The sequence below is a fragment of the Esox lucius genome, chromosome 14, assembly GCF_011004845.1.
Source record: "Esox lucius isolate fEsoLuc1 chromosome 14, fEsoLuc1.pri, whole genome shotgun sequence".
NCBI classification, from domain to species: Eukaryota; Metazoa; Chordata; class Actinopteri; order Esociformes; family Esocidae; genus Esox; species Esox lucius.
The window spans coordinates 23,333,555-23,351,736 of NC_047582.1; the positions used below are offsets into that span (position 1 = coordinate 23,333,555).

The 18,182-nt window shown below is 38.7% G+C and overlaps 1 protein-coding gene across 4 annotated transcripts; it reads right to left on the reverse strand.

Annotated features, from left to right (window-relative positions):
* Positions 1-9,362: 9,362 nt before the first annotated feature.
* Positions 9,363-14,065, reverse strand: otpa (orthopedia homeobox a). 4 transcript variants are annotated; one of them, XM_010878096.3, is made up of 3 exons: positions 13,926-14,065; positions 12,969-13,396; positions 9,363-10,365 (listed from the first exon to the last, which is right to left on the reverse strand). In XM_010878096.3, exons 1-3 carry the CDS (start codon positions 13,960-13,962, stop codon positions 9,838-9,840), a joined length of 993 nt encoding a protein of 330 aa, XP_010876398.1. In that variant the 5' UTR covers positions 13,963-14,065; the 3' UTR covers positions 9,363-9,837. The 4 variants fall into 4 exon arrangements, with proteins under 4 accessions (XP_010876398.1, XP_010876396.1, XP_010876399.1 ...); XM_010878094.3 differs by having other exon boundaries at positions 13,887-14,065; XM_010878097.3 differs by having other exon boundaries at positions 12,990-13,396; positions 13,926-14,064.
* Positions 14,066-18,182: the final 4,117 nt, after the last annotated feature.

The window sequence follows — 18,182 nt, forward strand, 5'->3', positions numbered from 1 at the left end:
GCAGGATGGACAAATTAATTCATACAGGAAGGGAGAAAACAGAACTAGACCTTTTGACAATAAGATCTTACTATTTTGCTTGCCCAAAAAATGAAATCCGGATAGAGGAGGCAGAGAAGCGATTTTAAAAGAAATAACATTTTGTAACATGTATGCACCAAACACACAGTCTGTTTATTAGCTTGTAATTGCACACCTATCAGTGACCACTAGATGACGGTGTACAACAACATCAGGTTCTGGAGACACCACACGCATCTCTCGGTGGAAACTGATAGTGAAAGCCAGTGTTAGGGGAATTATAGCTGAACCAACATGTTTGCCTTGCTATTTATTCATGCAGTTTTTAGACAGATAAATCTGGCTTGAAATAGAAAACACAGAATGTGCTTATTCATCTCAGTCAAAATGTAATGCCTCTCTGGATACTGAATAAGGCATAAAAACGACATTATGAAAGACTGCACAGTTGGACTCCCGTTTTTGCTCTCCCTCTGTAAATGTAGAGTGATGTAGTGTTTACGCAACTTAGTAGCATTTGTAGATTACCATAACATGACACCGATTGACCCAACAGTCCCCCAGGTCCTCACTGACCTCCCCCTATACACTCTGTCTCCCCCTTTATACCATCTCTATGTCCCCTCGCTCCCTGCAGCCTCATCCGTCTACCTTTGTGGCTGCAGGCTCTGCTGTGTCTGTATTCCTGATCTGGCACGTCTGCTACCCCCCACCCCCTCTGCTCCCCTCTCTACCTCTGGCGGGTGGCGGTGTGCTCCAGCTCAGTGTCTGTATTCCTGCTCTGTTCTTCAGATTGAGACGCGGGGTCTGTGACCTTCATGGTGGCTCAGATCGGCGGCTGGCACTGATTTCTGATTTAGTGTCGATCCGCCGCGCTTGTCAGGGGCGCGAGGTGCTTTCCATGCGGTAATAGAAAAGCTCAAGGGCAGCTGGAGAAAGGAGGAGGGAGATGGAGAGAGAGAGAGAGAGAGAGAGAGGGAAAGAGAGGGAGGGAGAGAGAGAGCGAAGGATTGCCGCCATGGAGGGAGAGGGTGAATGAGGCTTGGATGTGTAACTATCTTTTTCGACTATATGAGCTGAGTGGGTCAGATGTACAAAGGTTAGAAGAGGGGTAAAAGAACAGGAGAGCTAGAAAGAAGCGAAGACGAAGGAGAATGAGGCATGAGGAGGAGGTTGGGAGACAAAAGGAGAAGAGGGGGTCATAAGAGCTGAGAGGAACAGAAAGGAAAAGGGAGACAGACAATTGAAGTAAATTGACCAAATGTCCAGGCACAATGTCAACAAGACCAATTTAAGGAATTAGGTGGAACCCATTAATAACAATAAAGGGGTCACCAAATGCTATCATTACCACTAAAAACAGAGAGAGCTCCAAGATCATAGGAAATGTTTTTCTCCTCGCCTTCCTTCTTCTCCTAGCCGCCTCTCCTCCTGCTCCTCCTCTTTCTTCTGTCCCCCTGCCCCTCCTATCCAACCCATGTCTTTCCTGAAAGGAAAACAAATGGTTATGATGATGGAAAGGGAATGAAGATTTGATTGAACAGTGAGCTGGCTGCAGCATTCAATAAGAGCCAGTCCCGCATTCACCCTGTACTAGTTGTGCTAATACTGTAAAAGCCTTGTAGGGGAGAGAGGCTTATTCCTGACCAACAACCTCACTGTCCCTCCACATTACCTCCTCACTGTGTCCTGCTTCATCCCCTCACAGCCCTGCTTCCTTTATACTAATACACACTAAATGCACACAAACAATATCACACATAATATACTTAAACACCACATCCACACAAACAACATAACACATTATACTATTAAACACTACATACACACAAACAACATTACTCATTTTTCTGTTAAACATTACACACAAACATCATACATTATACAGTTACAGTCTTTTTGCTTGAGCACATTTGTCCAAGCAGAATATACCTTTTCCAACAATTAACATGCATGACAAAACCAAAACTCATTTGATTTGGAGAACTTTCAACTCATTAAATATATCACATAAAATCAACTACCTGGATTAAAACATTCATCTTGTTATCTAAAGTTATTTCAATCAATCATTACATAAAGGCCCAATACAGCTTTCTTGCGATTGCTGAGGAACCAATGAAAATGGATACCAGTTGAAGTCCATTATAACCTAATGAGCACAGCAGTATTCTTTTTTTTTTGCAAAACAATTAGTCATTTCTCATTGCTTCACATAAAATGTCAATGCAAAGCACATTTTGTAAATAGACTTCTTATATCCAAAATGGAAAGAACAAGGAGAGGCAAAGAGAGGTTCCACTGTGTGGTGGGTAGTATCTCAAAGTGGAATACAAAGAACTATGTATTTAGATGATATTTGTGCCACAAATATAGACTCAATCATGTACTTTCAGTGAGAGAGGCTGGAGAGCGGGTCATGATCAATTTCAGCAGATCAACTGCGGCATCAATAGAAAGAAAAATCAGGAATAACAATTGGTAAGTCACCATGGGCCAACAGTAATAACTGCCTGTTATAAAATATACTGTAACTATACATTCATACTGTTTTATAATGATAGTGATTGGGTTAGGTTTTCAGAGATATTCAGAGCTGGATCTAGCATGACAACATCCAAGTTTTCTTTCACTCTAATTTGTCACATGAGCATCAATACAATTGCAGTGTATCCTTCATCATAGGTTATTTATCCAACCCTAATTGGTTCCTTCAATTATTTTTCAAAAAGACATTTCACACTGAAATCCATTATGTTTATAAGAAATACAAGCATACTTTCATCTATTGTTAAAATACATTTTAGTATCACTGTGTTGATTGTTCCTAATTGATTATCACTCAACTATTTGGTGAATATACTCCTTTATATTTTAAAAATGTTGGCGCACTATTTTTAGATTAAAAAGTACAGAATGACCACGTTTAGATTAAAAAGTACAGAATGAGCTGCTGTGAACCATCATAAGTATATATTTGTTGATAAAACAAGCTTCTAACTGGCCAAAATATGGCATTGTGGTGCAAGTTCCTTGGCCAATGACCAACTGTCCAAGCCCATGGACAATATGGGATCATACCAGATATTGTGGTGGGACATAAGCCCATCTTCAGATATTGTGGTGGGACATAAGCCCATCTTCAGATATGGTGGTGGGACATAAGCCCATCTTCAGATATGGTGGTGGGACATAAGCCCATCTTCAGATATGGTGGTGGGACATAAGCCCATCTTCAGATATGGTGGTGGGACATAAGCCCATCTTCAGATATGGTGGTGGGACATAAGCCCATTTCTAGTGCCATGGCTGCACACCTTATTGAGTTCCTCAAAGAAACTATTGGATAATGTTGCAATAGATGTTAGGTTTTTGCATCAATGATTGTACATGTCTTCACTGATCACACTAGAACATGGGATAGAAATTATGGAAATAATATTCAGTCAATCGTGATGGGAAGTGTACAGTAAGAGTTTTGCCTAACATGTGAACAGTGTAGTATACTGCAATAGATTACTTCTAGCACTTCAAAGAGTAATTTTGAAACACCTCTAGGATTGTTCTTGGAGTATCTGGTAGTTACACTGACTACGCTGAGAGGATTGCACTATGTTAAGTTTTGATAACTTAACCAATGCAGTCATTATATTTCACAGAAATGCAGTGGTTGAATCAATTACTTTAGGGTGAAAGACGTTAATAAATGAAAAGAAGGCACAACCAGATGTTTTGAATGCATTACTTAATCACATAATGTAATAGTTTTTGATCACTATATACAATTAACAATTTTACCAAAACAACAACAAATAACTATAAATACACTCGTAATACGATGCCTGATTTCTGGGATGGAGTATGCACAAGTTGGGCAATATAACACGTTCAAACTTGCATTTGCAAGAGTAAACACATTGGTAGATGCATTGCTATGATAGAAAACATGTGTACCAGTAAAGTCTGATTTTTACTTGCGATAGTTGAGTTGTTTTATATTAACTTCATAGGGCCAGTTAGCTATTCCGAATCTGTGACAACATATTGTCATGTCGGAGTGTAATTTTAGTCTCCTAATTTTACTACAACCTAAACTGCATTTTCTGGTAATGAGCCAGCTCATGTTTAGCTACATTAGCATTCACACAATGTTACTGGGGTGAGTAAATGTTATATTCTTCTTTCAAGTTTGATTTACAGAGATACAAACAATCACTATGAAGGAGTTCAGTGGCTGGGACTGGAGTACTGGTGCACCAATCAACCATATCAACAGCTCTTTGTAACAATGGCCGGCCTGTATGAAAGGTTAGCAAGAAAGATGGCTAGGCTGGGAAAAGGTTTTGTGACCAGATGAGACCTTGAGATTTTTGGCCAAAAGTCAAAGCACTAGGTGCAAACCTAACACTCCCCATGCCTTAAAACACACCATCCCTACAGTGAAGTGTGGTAGTGTCAGCATTATGGTGTGGAGATGATAGTCATCAGCAGGGACTGGGCATCTTGTTAAAATTGAAGGAACATTGGATGAAACAATACAGAATTTCTACTTCAAGTGAACCTGCTTTAGTCCACTTACAAACTTAAGGTTGGGAAGAAGTTTACCTTTCAGCAAGTGACTGAAGGACAGAGTTGAATACCTTTTTTTCTTCTTACAAATACTTCCCAACATAAAAACCCTTGTCAACTTAAAATAATATATTGTTTCAAATAAAGTCTTAATCAGAAAGAAATGTCAATGTACTATTCATAGTTCAGTAATATTATAGAATTGGTTAGAAGTCTGAATACTTTTGCAAGCCCCTGTAAGTTAACTTCACTCAACACTGTTATTTGGCTTAGATTTTTGTGAGACTCAATGTCCATTCGAGGTTCTAGATATAATCATACTTCCAACAAAGTGTCTGTTATACAACTGCTCATTCATATTACAGTTAAGGTTAAGTTTAGAATTTGGGTTATGGTAAGTGTTAAAGTTAGGGTTAGGATTAGGATAAGGTTGTGTTTAGGTGTAATAGACAGTTGAAATGTTACTGATAGTCAGTAGCTAGTCTGTGCAGAACATCTGAAAATGGTTTATTGGTGACTCATCAAATGAAGGTTTACCAGTATGTAACATTTACATTGTTTATTAAAGTGGAGTTTACAATATGTTTTGGTTCTTGCTTACTCAAAAATATTGAATACTCAAATTATTCATTTTTCAAACTCAAATTATTCCCACAAATGAAATTCCTAAAATAATTTCAGTTAACTCATCAGATTTTTCAGTTGAATGGTTTTGCAACGGTGATATCAAAAACCAGCTTATTGTAGAAATATTTCTTAGTGATGGATTCTCACTCTCCCTCTCTCACTCTCGCTCTCTCTGACCTGGTGGTGCTCTGTTCATTTGCTCTTATGGATAGATAATGGGCGCAAAATCAAATCTCTTCATTTGCATGTAATATAATTAAGACATTCTCAAATGATGACGGATGGTGGGAGCTGGGAGGTGTCAGTCAGTCTCGTCAGACTGGACTAAATGCAACCAGAGCCAGCCTCTTCACCACTTTGAAATTAATAAAACCATGAGATGGAATTCTTCACCATGCACCATCTGGAACAACAATCACCAAGATACTCTCCAGCAGAGTCTGTCTGTCAAACCAAATTATGTCTCTCCTCCATTATAACCATGCTTTCTCATTGTCGACATATCCAGTACAGTTGTATATTCACAATATTAGTAGAATAGAATAAGGCAAGGATATATTCCCTGGGGTTGTTGGGTCTTCAAGTGAACTTGAATTATATTCCCTGTGTTTGTGAAAAAGTAGAAGTGGTCCAATCAATTTTCCCATTGGTTGGGATAACAATTGAAACATTGTTACACAGCGCGTAGTCCAGCAACACCAGTAAAAAAATATATATTCTCAGTTATTGTGGCCTACATTTGCGTAACAGTAGGTCTTGAGGAAGTCAATAATGCTATAAAATTCTATAAAACATACAACATAGCAGTGTGCTTTTTGAAACATTGGCTACAATAGCTGAAGACTTCTGTTTTGACATCTTCTAATAAGGAGGTTGGTTAATGAAGATGGAACCATTCAGTCTATAAATATACGCATTAACACGTATGGCTATTGTATGGGAAGATATAAATACACAGGAAGAATTTAAACACATTTTCTAGCCACGGACACGGGAGCGCGCATAGAGGCTGTGAGAAAATTAATGAGCTCTCATTCATAATCCTGGACAGAGAGAGCCATATTCACCCTTGGCTGGTTTATTGACTGATTTCATTTATTTGTGTGAAATAAATAGGTGGTAAACATTGGCTCGCTCCCACATTTTCTGCGACTCACTCGCTGCACAGCATTCTGGGAGAAATGATCCCACCAACAGCGGGGTCACTGATTGGCTCTCGCGTCGGTGTGTGACAAATTACCCAATGAGAAATGGGTTACCCATTTCCACAAAGTAATTAACCTGGGTGATAGTGAAACAAATTATTACATTTATGTAATATTATTTCGCATCTGTCGCTAGGACTGGGAAAATCTTTATCCCTATGCACGCATCCCCAACCCCCCTGATTGTCTTGTGATGCTCCGTGAATATTAACACATCCAGACGTCAACACATAACACACAGTGGCGTTCACTCGCTGCTTGAGTACCAGTTGTTGCACTTTTTGCAGCTTTTTTATTTATGAATGCCAGTGAGTATGTAGGAATGCAACTCGATCAGCAGTGATCATAGATGTTCAAGCCCAGTAAAGAACAGGCAGCAATGAGTAGGTATTGAAATTACTATTGGCAGCATAAGCAGTGACATTCGAAAAAAGCGATACTATCTGCCGAACCCCAGACAACAGTAGTAATATGATGATGATGATGATTATTATTATTATATTAATGATGTTTTCAAATTAACCAATTTGAAAGTGGTGGTAAACACTCAAGCCTTTCATATGCAGACACTGTAGGTGCTGAACTCATTAAAGTAATTGAGCAGTGGCTACTTAAACACCTATGGTGGTCAGTAGAACTCAAATCATAAAAGTGGTACTAACTCAGAATCATATTTCAGTTCTTATCACATTATGTTTTTGAGTAGTTCACAAAAAGTTATTGGTGAATGTAATTCCGTTAATTTGTGTTCTGCTAATATAAAATGAGTACAAATTATTTCATATTTAATGTTTATGTGTATGTTTAAATTCCTAAATATCATATTCTTATGTGATATCATGACTTTACCTAAAATAGTAAAATAGTACTCAGACAAGTTGATATTTGAATAAAATACACTTGATTTTTCTATGTTGTAGGCTGTTGATTGATAATAATTACGTTATGAATACTTAGAACAATTAGATGTGAATCTTTTATTAGAGCATTGGGGGTAATTCAGTGTTTTTACTTTTTCACAATGCATAATGCATTTTTAAGGATAATTGTATATTTAGCAGTCTGTATTCCTATGACATTTAATGATTGGTAAGATGAGCAGATTGACATTCTACAAGTCAGTTCTCCGGTTCAAAGTAGAGCACAGAGACGAATGCAGCATCAATGCTGAAGCTCATCCTTCTACTCCTACTCCCTCTTACGATAGACGAGGAAGCACCTTGCACACTAGACAATGACTGCTATTGTGTTTAAAAAATATATTTAAACATAGAATACATTAATAATTAAGGGATAACTATTTAATTAGACAGATCCCTATATTTCTGTATTCATTACAACACATATTATAGTTCATAAAACACAAAATTGATTAGTATTATAACTTAAAAAATATAAATTATAAAGGTGGCAATGTCATTATTATTGTTGAGTCTTATCATTGTAAGACTGACTTGAGTTACTCAAATGATTTGTGGTAACCCGTTTCCACAAAACAATTGAGTTAGTATGACTAATTAGTTTTCACATTGTAAAACAATGCTCCAACCACAAACTCAGTCTCACACATCGAAAGAGAGAGAACGAGGGAGAGAGAGAGAGAGAGAGAGAGAGAGAGAGAGAGAAAGAGAAAGAGAGAGAGAAGATAGACGATGGCTAAGAGACTGTAGGTGTAGATTAATAGCTCGCGCCATTGTTTGATGTCCTGCCACAGGCGGTGTAAATGATGCAGCTGTACACCAGAAGTTAGTGCTTGTCGCCGTTTTGTTGCGGAGATTATCCTCATGGACGTGCGTTGATACTGCCGAGATTGCCTGAAGTCTGGGCTTGATGAATGAATCCGTGATATACATTGACATGACAAAACAAAATATAGGCCAGTACAATCAACGTTAACTGCGCGGTTGTATCCATCAAATCTAAGGTCAAACCCGTCAACCCGGCGCGAGGGGAAGAGAAGGGAGGACTCCGTCATGGCGTTGTTGCATTTACTTGACATTTGATTTGGCAGGATATAGGATGTGTCATTCCATTCTGCAAAAACGCATGTTGTTTTGAATAGATGTGCACTACTAGGCATTTTCCTGTTATAGGAATTGATTTTGCATCTATAAATCTAAAGGTATCAATTCTCCAATGCGTTGAGCTTCCATATTCATGCACTTGCTTTGCCGGGGTATATAGGTGGAATTCCATCAGTACGCCATAGCCTACATTGGTAAAATATCACTATAAATAAATACTTGACGAATACGCTGTAGCCCAGTTGTAGCCTGTTGTTAGATAGTTTGAAGTTTTGATCATTGGTTTTCTATTTATTACACCATATATCACAGGAGACTGGGGATCATAGCCGTGTCTGCGTCGGGGTTTGAGGCATTTCAGGCTAATCAAAATAAACAACAGGTCACAATTTCCATAGCTCGAATGCATGCGTCACGTAAAAAAAGTCGGTTGATTCATAATGTGACATATTGAAAATGATTTTTATTTGTTAATTTACAGTCAATTGATATAAACATGTCCATGAAACGAAATGTTTTGTTCAGTATAAGATCAAACATTTAAGAAATTCAGATTGATAATAAGCACAGACAATAATTTTGAACATATCACAAACTGACCAAATGGGAACAAGTCAAGAATGCTTCCTCTACACAAAACATCCTATATAACAGATTATATTTAAGTCGATTTTTCTTGTCTTATTTATAGCCTAGTATTTCCGTAAATTTGCCTTGGCCAGCACATGCACTCAAGTTTGTTTCCATGTTGTGTGATTCCTTTGAGATGATCACGCTTCTTTCGTTTTCATGAATATTAGTATCCTTTTCACACACAAAAACGTCCAGGTGTATGATATCTGCTCGTGCACGGCGCATGCCCGTGGCCCATCATGGTCGCATGCTGTGCGGCAGGTGGGATTAAAAACTAGTTTTATTTTTTTTGAGAGTTTTTAGACCCTCGACCATCCGCCTGTGGAAACTTTTAGAAACTCCAGTAGCAAATATCAGTAGCCAAGGCTACACTTTTTTTTTAAAGGCTAAGGAAATTAAAATGAGGAAATAAAACATTTGATAAATAAATACATTGATAAAGCAATAAATAAATATACATACATGTCAAATAAATACATGTGTAAAGTTATGAATAAATACTTGCGCAAATAAATTAATAGCGCTAAAGATGAAATATTTATCCATCTTCAAATCGTTTGGTTTGTGTATTAGCTTGGCAACAAAACTGTGAGACAGGTCTGTTGTTTTGCTGTTGCCTTGCTTGGAGACTTTCTCATCCTTGTCCAGCTGTATTACGCCATGTGTTCAACAACAACAACAAAAAAATGATAGAGAAATTCACGAAGTAAAAAATAAAAACACGTAAAACGTGACCCTTGGCCTGGTGGTGGTTACTACTAAGTAAAACTCATGGATACTGTGTGCTCTAGCGCTTTGCGCCGCAGGGAGGCGATGCTCGTCCCTCTCCAGACGTCACTTTCCGGGGAGCTACACAGCTGGGGCGAGCTCGTGACGTTGGTAGGACCGGACAAGGAGGACGGGACCATCCCGGGGAACGGGTTCTGGTAGAGGTGAGACTGCAGCCCGGATCCGTTTGACGACATGTTTGAAAGCCCCATGGAGTTGGGAGGCGGACCGGACAGACTGCACTGGGACAGGGACTGTGCCATTGCATGCTGGTGCTGGCGACCCAGGGCTGGGGGGAGTTGCAATTGAGAGACGCCAGGCATTCCTGCTGTGGCCCAACGGGTGTCGTTGGCGTGGAAGGAGCACAGGCTATCGCCCATAGCCGCGGCTGCGGCTGCGGCAGAGTTAAACTGGCTGTGCAGACCATGGTGGGTGGGCAACAGCGTCCCCGGAGAACGAAACACGTTCGTGGTCTTCTTGCGTTTCTTCCACTTGGCGCGTCGGTTCTGGAACCAAACCTAGAGAATAGAAAAGGGGAGAAAAAGAGATACGCGTAAAAATATGGTTACAGTGTCATCAATGTGAGACAAAATGAGAACTGTATATTTTATATTTGTATATACTCACTTTAACCATGGGAAAGGGTTTTAGGTTCTAAGATTGAGCAAGTCGCCCAAAATACTTGTATTGCCATTACAAATCGTTATTTCAGGATATTTCCCGAACAACATACAGATCAAATGATAGGGCTATGCTATGAACGAAGGATTTCATAGCTGCCATGACATAACGCCAAATCCATTTCAGTAAATGGTCTGTGGCATTACTGCATTAGTGCAGCCGAGACAGCTCATGGATTTTATAAAATAAAAACGTCAGAAATTACAGAATTAATGTCCATGTAAGCCAATATATGAAAGAGATGGCAGACAGTTAAAATGTGTGGTTGCAACTGTTTTTATAGCCCATTTTTTATAAATTTTAAATATGCTAACGAAATACAGTTTATTGTTTATTGTAACATGTTGATTGTAATTTTATTTGATAAATCTATTCATATCAACTCACATTTCATATTTTACCGAGTTCGGCCTACTGTATATATATATATATATATATACACACACACACACACACACACACAAGGTAATATACCTGTGTATATATATATATACAGTAGGCCGAACTCGGCTAGCGATGATGATTAATGTGAAGATTTGGTTGAGAAACTGGGCCGTCGTATTAAGAGGCCCAATCTCAGTTTCTACCGCAGAGCAGCCAGCCGTGAAATCCGACCTCAAATGCATTACACTTCAAAGGAAAGAAAATGCAATTTCTCATTCCGTTAAAAAGACAGAGTAGCCTACACTTTCAGGGCGTCCACCATTAAGACGTAGAACACTGACAGGCTCATTTCACAAAAAGAACAACGCGAGCAGCACATTCTTCTCATTCGAAACAACCTATACTTAAATCAGTTGGCTTATCCTTCGTGATATATAAAGTATTCATTTTGTCACATCGATTATTGTTATTTTAGATAAATACAATATTGAAAACAAACAGATAGGTGCAATACTGCTGATTACTGCCACCATTGTTTGACAATGCTGGTGAATAAGCACCAATCGCAAAGCAAATCTGAAATTGTTTGATCTAATTTACTTCTATCATTTTAGGAAGGACTACTTGGAACGACGAGGCGAATTCAATGTCGAGTATTTTTTTAATTAATCTCGTGCGCTTTTAGGCATATTAATACAACTACTAAATAAATAAACAATACAATCGGACATGTTTTCTGAAATCGCTTCATCTAACATTAATATGGAAGTAATTATGTTGTAAAAGAAAGTTTAATTGTGAGTGTATAATACCGATTTAATCATAATTTCATTGTAATGAGAACGTACAAATAGAGGGCCACTCCAGTAGGATAACGTCACTAGATTTTTACGACCGAAATCATTGCCTAATAAAATACCTATTGTATAATTTTATTTGGCCGACTTTGAAGTTGTATGTGTGGATTGTTGCATAGCAGTGTTATTTGTTTTAGTGTAGTTAATAAATCTGTCAAATACGCATGTAAAAAATAGTTTAACTATTGATACATTGAGAATGGAAAATATGTCACATTCGTCACATACAAAGCCACATAGCCAACAACCAATTCTTATTTTAATGAATGATATTAATGCAATTTCATTTGAATTTAAATGTCACTATATTTCCAATCTCTGCCAGATATTTAAAAAATGCACGTCAGTGTATTAATGCAACGTTGTAATTAGGCTTTGTAAAAGCTCTTTTCATCACTTCATCACAAGTTGTAAGTCTTGGTTGTATTTATATTAAATACGGTACATACGTAAAATAAATATAAAGTATATAACAATACAAATATGTTTGTGTGTGTGCTTTGTGTAAGCTCTGTCTTGAATGATTCAAATATATGCGTACGTTTTGCTGTAGTAGGCTCTAGCGCGTTTCTTTCTACGGTATCTATTGGACACCTCGTGAGCCAAACGCGTAGCCTGTTTTTTGATTACAATTTTTTTTCTCCTAAGGTTAACAACAAAAAACACCATCTGAGGTTCAGTTGTAGGCCTAATCTCTAATTATTTTGGACAATAGAAGCTAAAAATATCGTCAAGAAGCCTTGCTACGCTATTTATATTTTATCTCACTGTGCGATTAAACTTCAAGGTATAGCCTATAAATTGTTTCAAGGTATAGCTTAATATTTACTGTTTTAGATAGTATGAGTTCATTATTTTTACCCATGTGTAATTTTTTAAAATGTATTCCATGTTATATTCTTTAGATTAAGGCTATTAGGCTATATTTGGCTATATTGTGAGAACAGCTGTGAATTATGTTTATTTACTATAATGAAAGTTTAGGCAGCCAATTAATGAGTACTTGATCAAATACGAACCTACTAGTGAACCATATCGACTTAATTTTACATCATTCTGTTGGTTTAAGAGGGCTATCTACACATAACATCACCCACATTTATGCAGTAGACCTATTAGTAAATTACTTTTACAGTGTCATTATGCTTGTTTCAAAATCATTTGAGACACACATTTCCTTATTCATATCACAAACAAACCTGCACGCGAGATTCCGTTACCTGAACGCGAGATTCCGTTAGGCCGATCCGTAGGGCCAGTTCCTCCCTCATGAAGATATCTGGGTAATGTGTTTTCGCGAAGCTGCGCTCCAGTTCGTTAAGTTGGGCCGGGGTGAACCGGGTCCGATGCCGTTTTTGTTTCTGACTTTGACTCTGATTTCCTCCGGATTGGCTGGAATTATTCTGCTGCTGCTTGTCCTGTTGCTCTTTACTGTTAACCTGCACGCCGGATGGGTTGGATCCACCATTGTTGATATCGTCTCCTGGGAGCATGGTGGCCCCTTCCACGGTGTCTGGGCCCGGGGCTAGCTCGCCCGAGTGGCCTGGGTCAGGTCCCACTCCACCGCCTAGTCTGCACTTAAGAGCCTCCCTGTGACCCAGCAGCTCTGCAGCGGCATCCTTCATCCCTGGATAGATACAACACCCGGTCAGAATTTAAGGACAATGTTACGACTATGTGTAAAATTCCATAACCTGTGTTATAGGAAAAAATTTAAATTAGTAAAATATATATTTAAAAAACATTATTTAGAAAACGGTAAACGGAAGAATAGTTTGTCATGCATACAGAGTTGGGTGAACAATTCGTTATTTTACAAAACGCTCTCTAAAATCATGCTTAAACCATTGAAATGGACATTAGATTATAGATAAATACAAAGATTAAATGTCCTTCAAACAAGCACACAACTACCGTACACCGTTTAATCTACTCCTTAATTCCATTTGATCACATCAATAACTTAGAAAACTGTTAAATCTAATTATGCAGTAATATAATAATAATAATAATTACTTTTCCAATGAATTAGCTCACTTAAATGACATTAAGATAAAATAAGAAACAAATTGTCAATTTTCTTTGCTCGATTTAGATTAGAAGTGCCTCCAGCTTACAGTAGAGTTGAAGACCGGAGTTTGGCGTTGATAACTCACCGAGGCGAGCATCCAGGAGGTCGGCGTGCGATAGCATTGCGCACCGCTCCAGGGCGAAATGCTATTTCAAAAAAATCTCTATGACTTTAACCTATTTAAAATATATATATATAGCCTAAATGAAAGCAAATTCGGTTTGTGGTTTAAAAAGGAGGTTCCTTGCATTATAATGTCCTTTAGAGAAACGGGGAGGCGCCTAACAACAGAATGAACCCATGAGCTTCTTCAAAAGAGAGCCAATCAGATTTGAAGCTCCAGATATGTCAGCCACCTCGAGACCTCTGAGCAGCAGCTACTCCAATTCCCCAATCCAGCCAAATTCACAAGTTCATTTCTCCTCATTTCTGTAATTGGCTTTGATTTCAACTCCAAATTATATCCAATAAAATCACTTGATGTAACCTAATATCTGTGAAAGCTTCGACCCATTTGAGAAACTGGATCAGCGCAGTAGGCTATTTGTTAAATTCCAACCCCAGGTTGAAACAACGACCAATTTACCCAAGTTAACAGCCTCTAAACATATTAGACTCCATTTTTGGCGTGTGAATAACAACATATTTTCTACACAAATAACTGCCTCAAATTAGATTACTGAAACTGTGTATGCATTTTATACCACATAACATAAGTAAAGGTCAAGTTTATGTCATATATCATTTGAAGTGGATCAATGATTTCTGTTTTAATAGCACGGCCCGTGTAAGATTCCTTTTAAGTTGTGGATGTCCATGGATATTGCCGTTTTCCCCAGACATTCTCGACCTATTTTATCCACCATGTTTAAGTCAGTCCTGCCTTTTGGAGACGAAGTGAACCTCTGCTAATGACTCTGATTCCCCAGTCAGCCAACAACAAAGTTTAGATTAGCGATATATTTCTAACCAGAGTAATTTTCAACACCATTAGTCTTTTATGTAATTAGTGCCAAATCTATAAGCTTTTTATTATGATTATTAGAGTAAAATCAGTATAAATTAGAGGTGATTTACTACTGTTTAGGCTGGACTGTCACGCAGGGAGGGACTTATTGTAAATGATATGTGAGCAAATTAAGTGCATAATACGGCGGAAAGTGGAAACTGAGTTGTGGCTGAACATGATCTGGGAATGTTTCCCTTTGATAGAGGAGACAACGGATCTCCCCAGAAGACGTGAATTACAAACTGTCGCAGTACTAGAATAGACACACACATAATCATGCTTTAAACACTTTGGTGTTGGCCAATTGCGTTTCATGGTATTGATTTTGCCCAAATTAAACGTAGGCCTTTTTTTGTCACACAAAGCAGGTATAAACAGATCTCTAATGTAGTCTGTAAATAAACCGCCATAATACCAATTAGCCCAATACGTTCTTGTCACACACCAAGTTCACAAAATATATAAGGGAGACAAAATAATCCAACAGGCTCCACACAGATGTTGGAAGGTTTTGTGAAAGCTATTTATTTGTGGGGTGAATGGTGTCTTTTGGAAGCAACACAAAGGATGCGTCCGAGCGTAAACTTGGGACACTTTAGGGTTCTTTCCCAGCCCATCCCGGGTTCAATTGACTCGACTCATCTTTTATCTAGTGGTAATGGTGGCACTACCCGGCGCGGAGCGCAAGAGAATCTCGGACACAACTGGGTCACCCGCAATACCTAACGCGCCACGCAACCGCAGGTGTTATTTTTATTATCTACCCTGCATCCTAAAAATGAGAAAAAGGACGGGAGTGTGGATTGAATTTGGAAATAATTGTCTGTTCATTTTTGTTTTCATGACCGAAATGTCAAGAACTGGATTAAAGCGCCGGAGCAGTGAATGAGTGCGTAATTCAAGATGTTCGGGTTTGTGTTGTTCTTTACCCATTTTTATATATATAAAAAGGATGTGTTATTGCTTATTCGGTACTAATGAGATACCAAATTGAAATGTATTATTGTAGTAATATTTTATAATTTGCTACCAATTTATCGGTGTCAGTTCAGGCTGTCTTGGGTTGTGCACTGAAACCATAACGATCATTTAAAATCATTACTTTGTTTGGTCTTCGCCGCTTGGTCAGAACAGCACCAATACGCTGTTTGATTGATTGCGCGCTTCATTTTACGACTTTTCCATAGCTCACGGCTTTTATGGCTGTACAAACAAAAGTGAATGACTCCTCTTCGCTCGCCAGCTCATATTTAACCCTGTAAAACGCCAGGAGGCAGACGTATCGGCACGGAAATAAAACTGCACTTTCAACGACAGACATATCAACTACAAAAATACACATTAAGATATATGAAAATCATTCTTTCTGCACAAGGCATCCCTATTCAATTCACTTCTCTTTGATGTACATTGTCTTTTGTACTACACTGAAAAGGGTCACCGTTGGACTTTTCTTTGCGGATGAAATGATTTTTCCCTAATAAATAGGTTTCAGATTGTTGCAGAAAGGCAGAAGAGAAGGACAACAGCTAGGCAGAAAGCGCATTGGTTCCCTCTAATACAATTTATTCACCTAGTTTACCTCGTACAATGCCTATTTGATTGAATATCTGTATACGCCAATACCATCCTCCAGAACTAAGCACAGGGATTTCAAGCTTTATTTGTGAAACGTGGAATAAAACAAAACTCATTAGTGAAAAGAAATGTAACTGTTTCCTGGTGCAACAAAAGGTCCTCTCAGTTTTCAGTAGGCCTATGTTAACACCGGTGGAATGTCGCAAGTAGACATGTCCTTTCGAATAGTTAATAATAATAATTATAAAATCAGAATCTTAATAACTTAAAATTACAATATAATCTCAAATACGATAGCCTAATATTAGTCTAATGTCAGAATACAGAGTTCATAAACAAAAAATGTATTGGTGCAAACAAACTGCAACTCTTTGCGGCAACATTTTAAACTTAAAGACTCGAAAGCGCCATAGATCAGTTACAAAAACAATGACTTCCGAATATATTTCTACAGAACTTTAAGGCCTAGGCCCTAAATAGGCCTTCATTATGCCATACTGAAACATTAGGATTGTGTATATATTTTCCCTTTTAGCCTACATTTATGTTTATCTCCTTGGCTATGCATTTTTCCAACGAAATTCGAGCCCAAAATGTAATACTGCGCGTGTATGAGTGTGCCAGATGAAGGTCCTCGTTTAGCTGAATTGAAAAGGCTGTAATTAGGGTAAACAACAAGCAGCAAAGCAGAGGCTTCTCTCCCTGGATGAGATACCCATAACAAGCCCACATCAATCTTATCCAGCATATAAAAATAGACAAACAAACAAATTTGCCCCTGCAGGTTAATGCAGCGCATCTGAGTGGAAAGTAGACATTTTCACGCACTCTGGAGATGAGGAGTGACTTTTAATAAAACCACAAGAAAAACAAATGTAATTCTATACGCAGGAATGGAGCTGGAGTTTTCCAGTGCACCTCTCATCACGAGGGGCCTGGGGCATTCGCTCGCGCACTGGGAGTTACACCGCCTGCTGCCTTTTGCCCGGCGTCACCGCCTGCCCTTCACTCTCCCGCGTGCATTCTCGTCTCGGGCCACCGTGCAGAGATAATACGGAGGATGATTTTTGTTGATTCTTTTTTTCTCCTCCTCTTCGTAGGTCTGCGGGTGAATCTAATTCATCGGGCGTCTGTATTCACTCAATTAGAGAATTCTAAAGAGAAAATCGATCTTCCATCTGCAGAAATGCCAGTTTAACAAATTAGATTCTTGTTTCGTGCAGGTGATTTGGTGACAGTCGGGGGATTAGAAGTAATAAGTTGTTGTGCTTGAGCTCTGGGGAGGAGGAGTGGAAAAAAGAGAGGCGCGTTGCGCACCAGGGCTACATCCATCAGGTGCGTAGCCTAGCTACGTCCTTCGGCCACAAACCAGGTAGCGCCCGCGGCCCACCGCCGCATCTCATGCTTCAATTAGCGCCGCTGCCCTCTGTGCGGACTCGATTAGAGCGTGATTTATCCGAAAGAAATATAATTATGGTTCCAAATAAAATAATCAGCATTGAAGAGCGATTTCCTTAACGAGATGGAGCGGCTGGATGTCACGGAGAGGCGCGCGCCTCATTAGGGCGTTAATGAGACTTCGGGGTGATCCCGATAATTATCGAAATCTGTAAAATAAGGATCAAGCCAAATGTAACCTTAATTTGTCTGCGCAGTCAGGCTTTTTGTCTTGTATTATTAGACTGGCATTTAGGTGTCTTAGGTGAATTTAGGCAATTTGGAAATATTTGGAAAAAAAAATAGGCCATTACATTT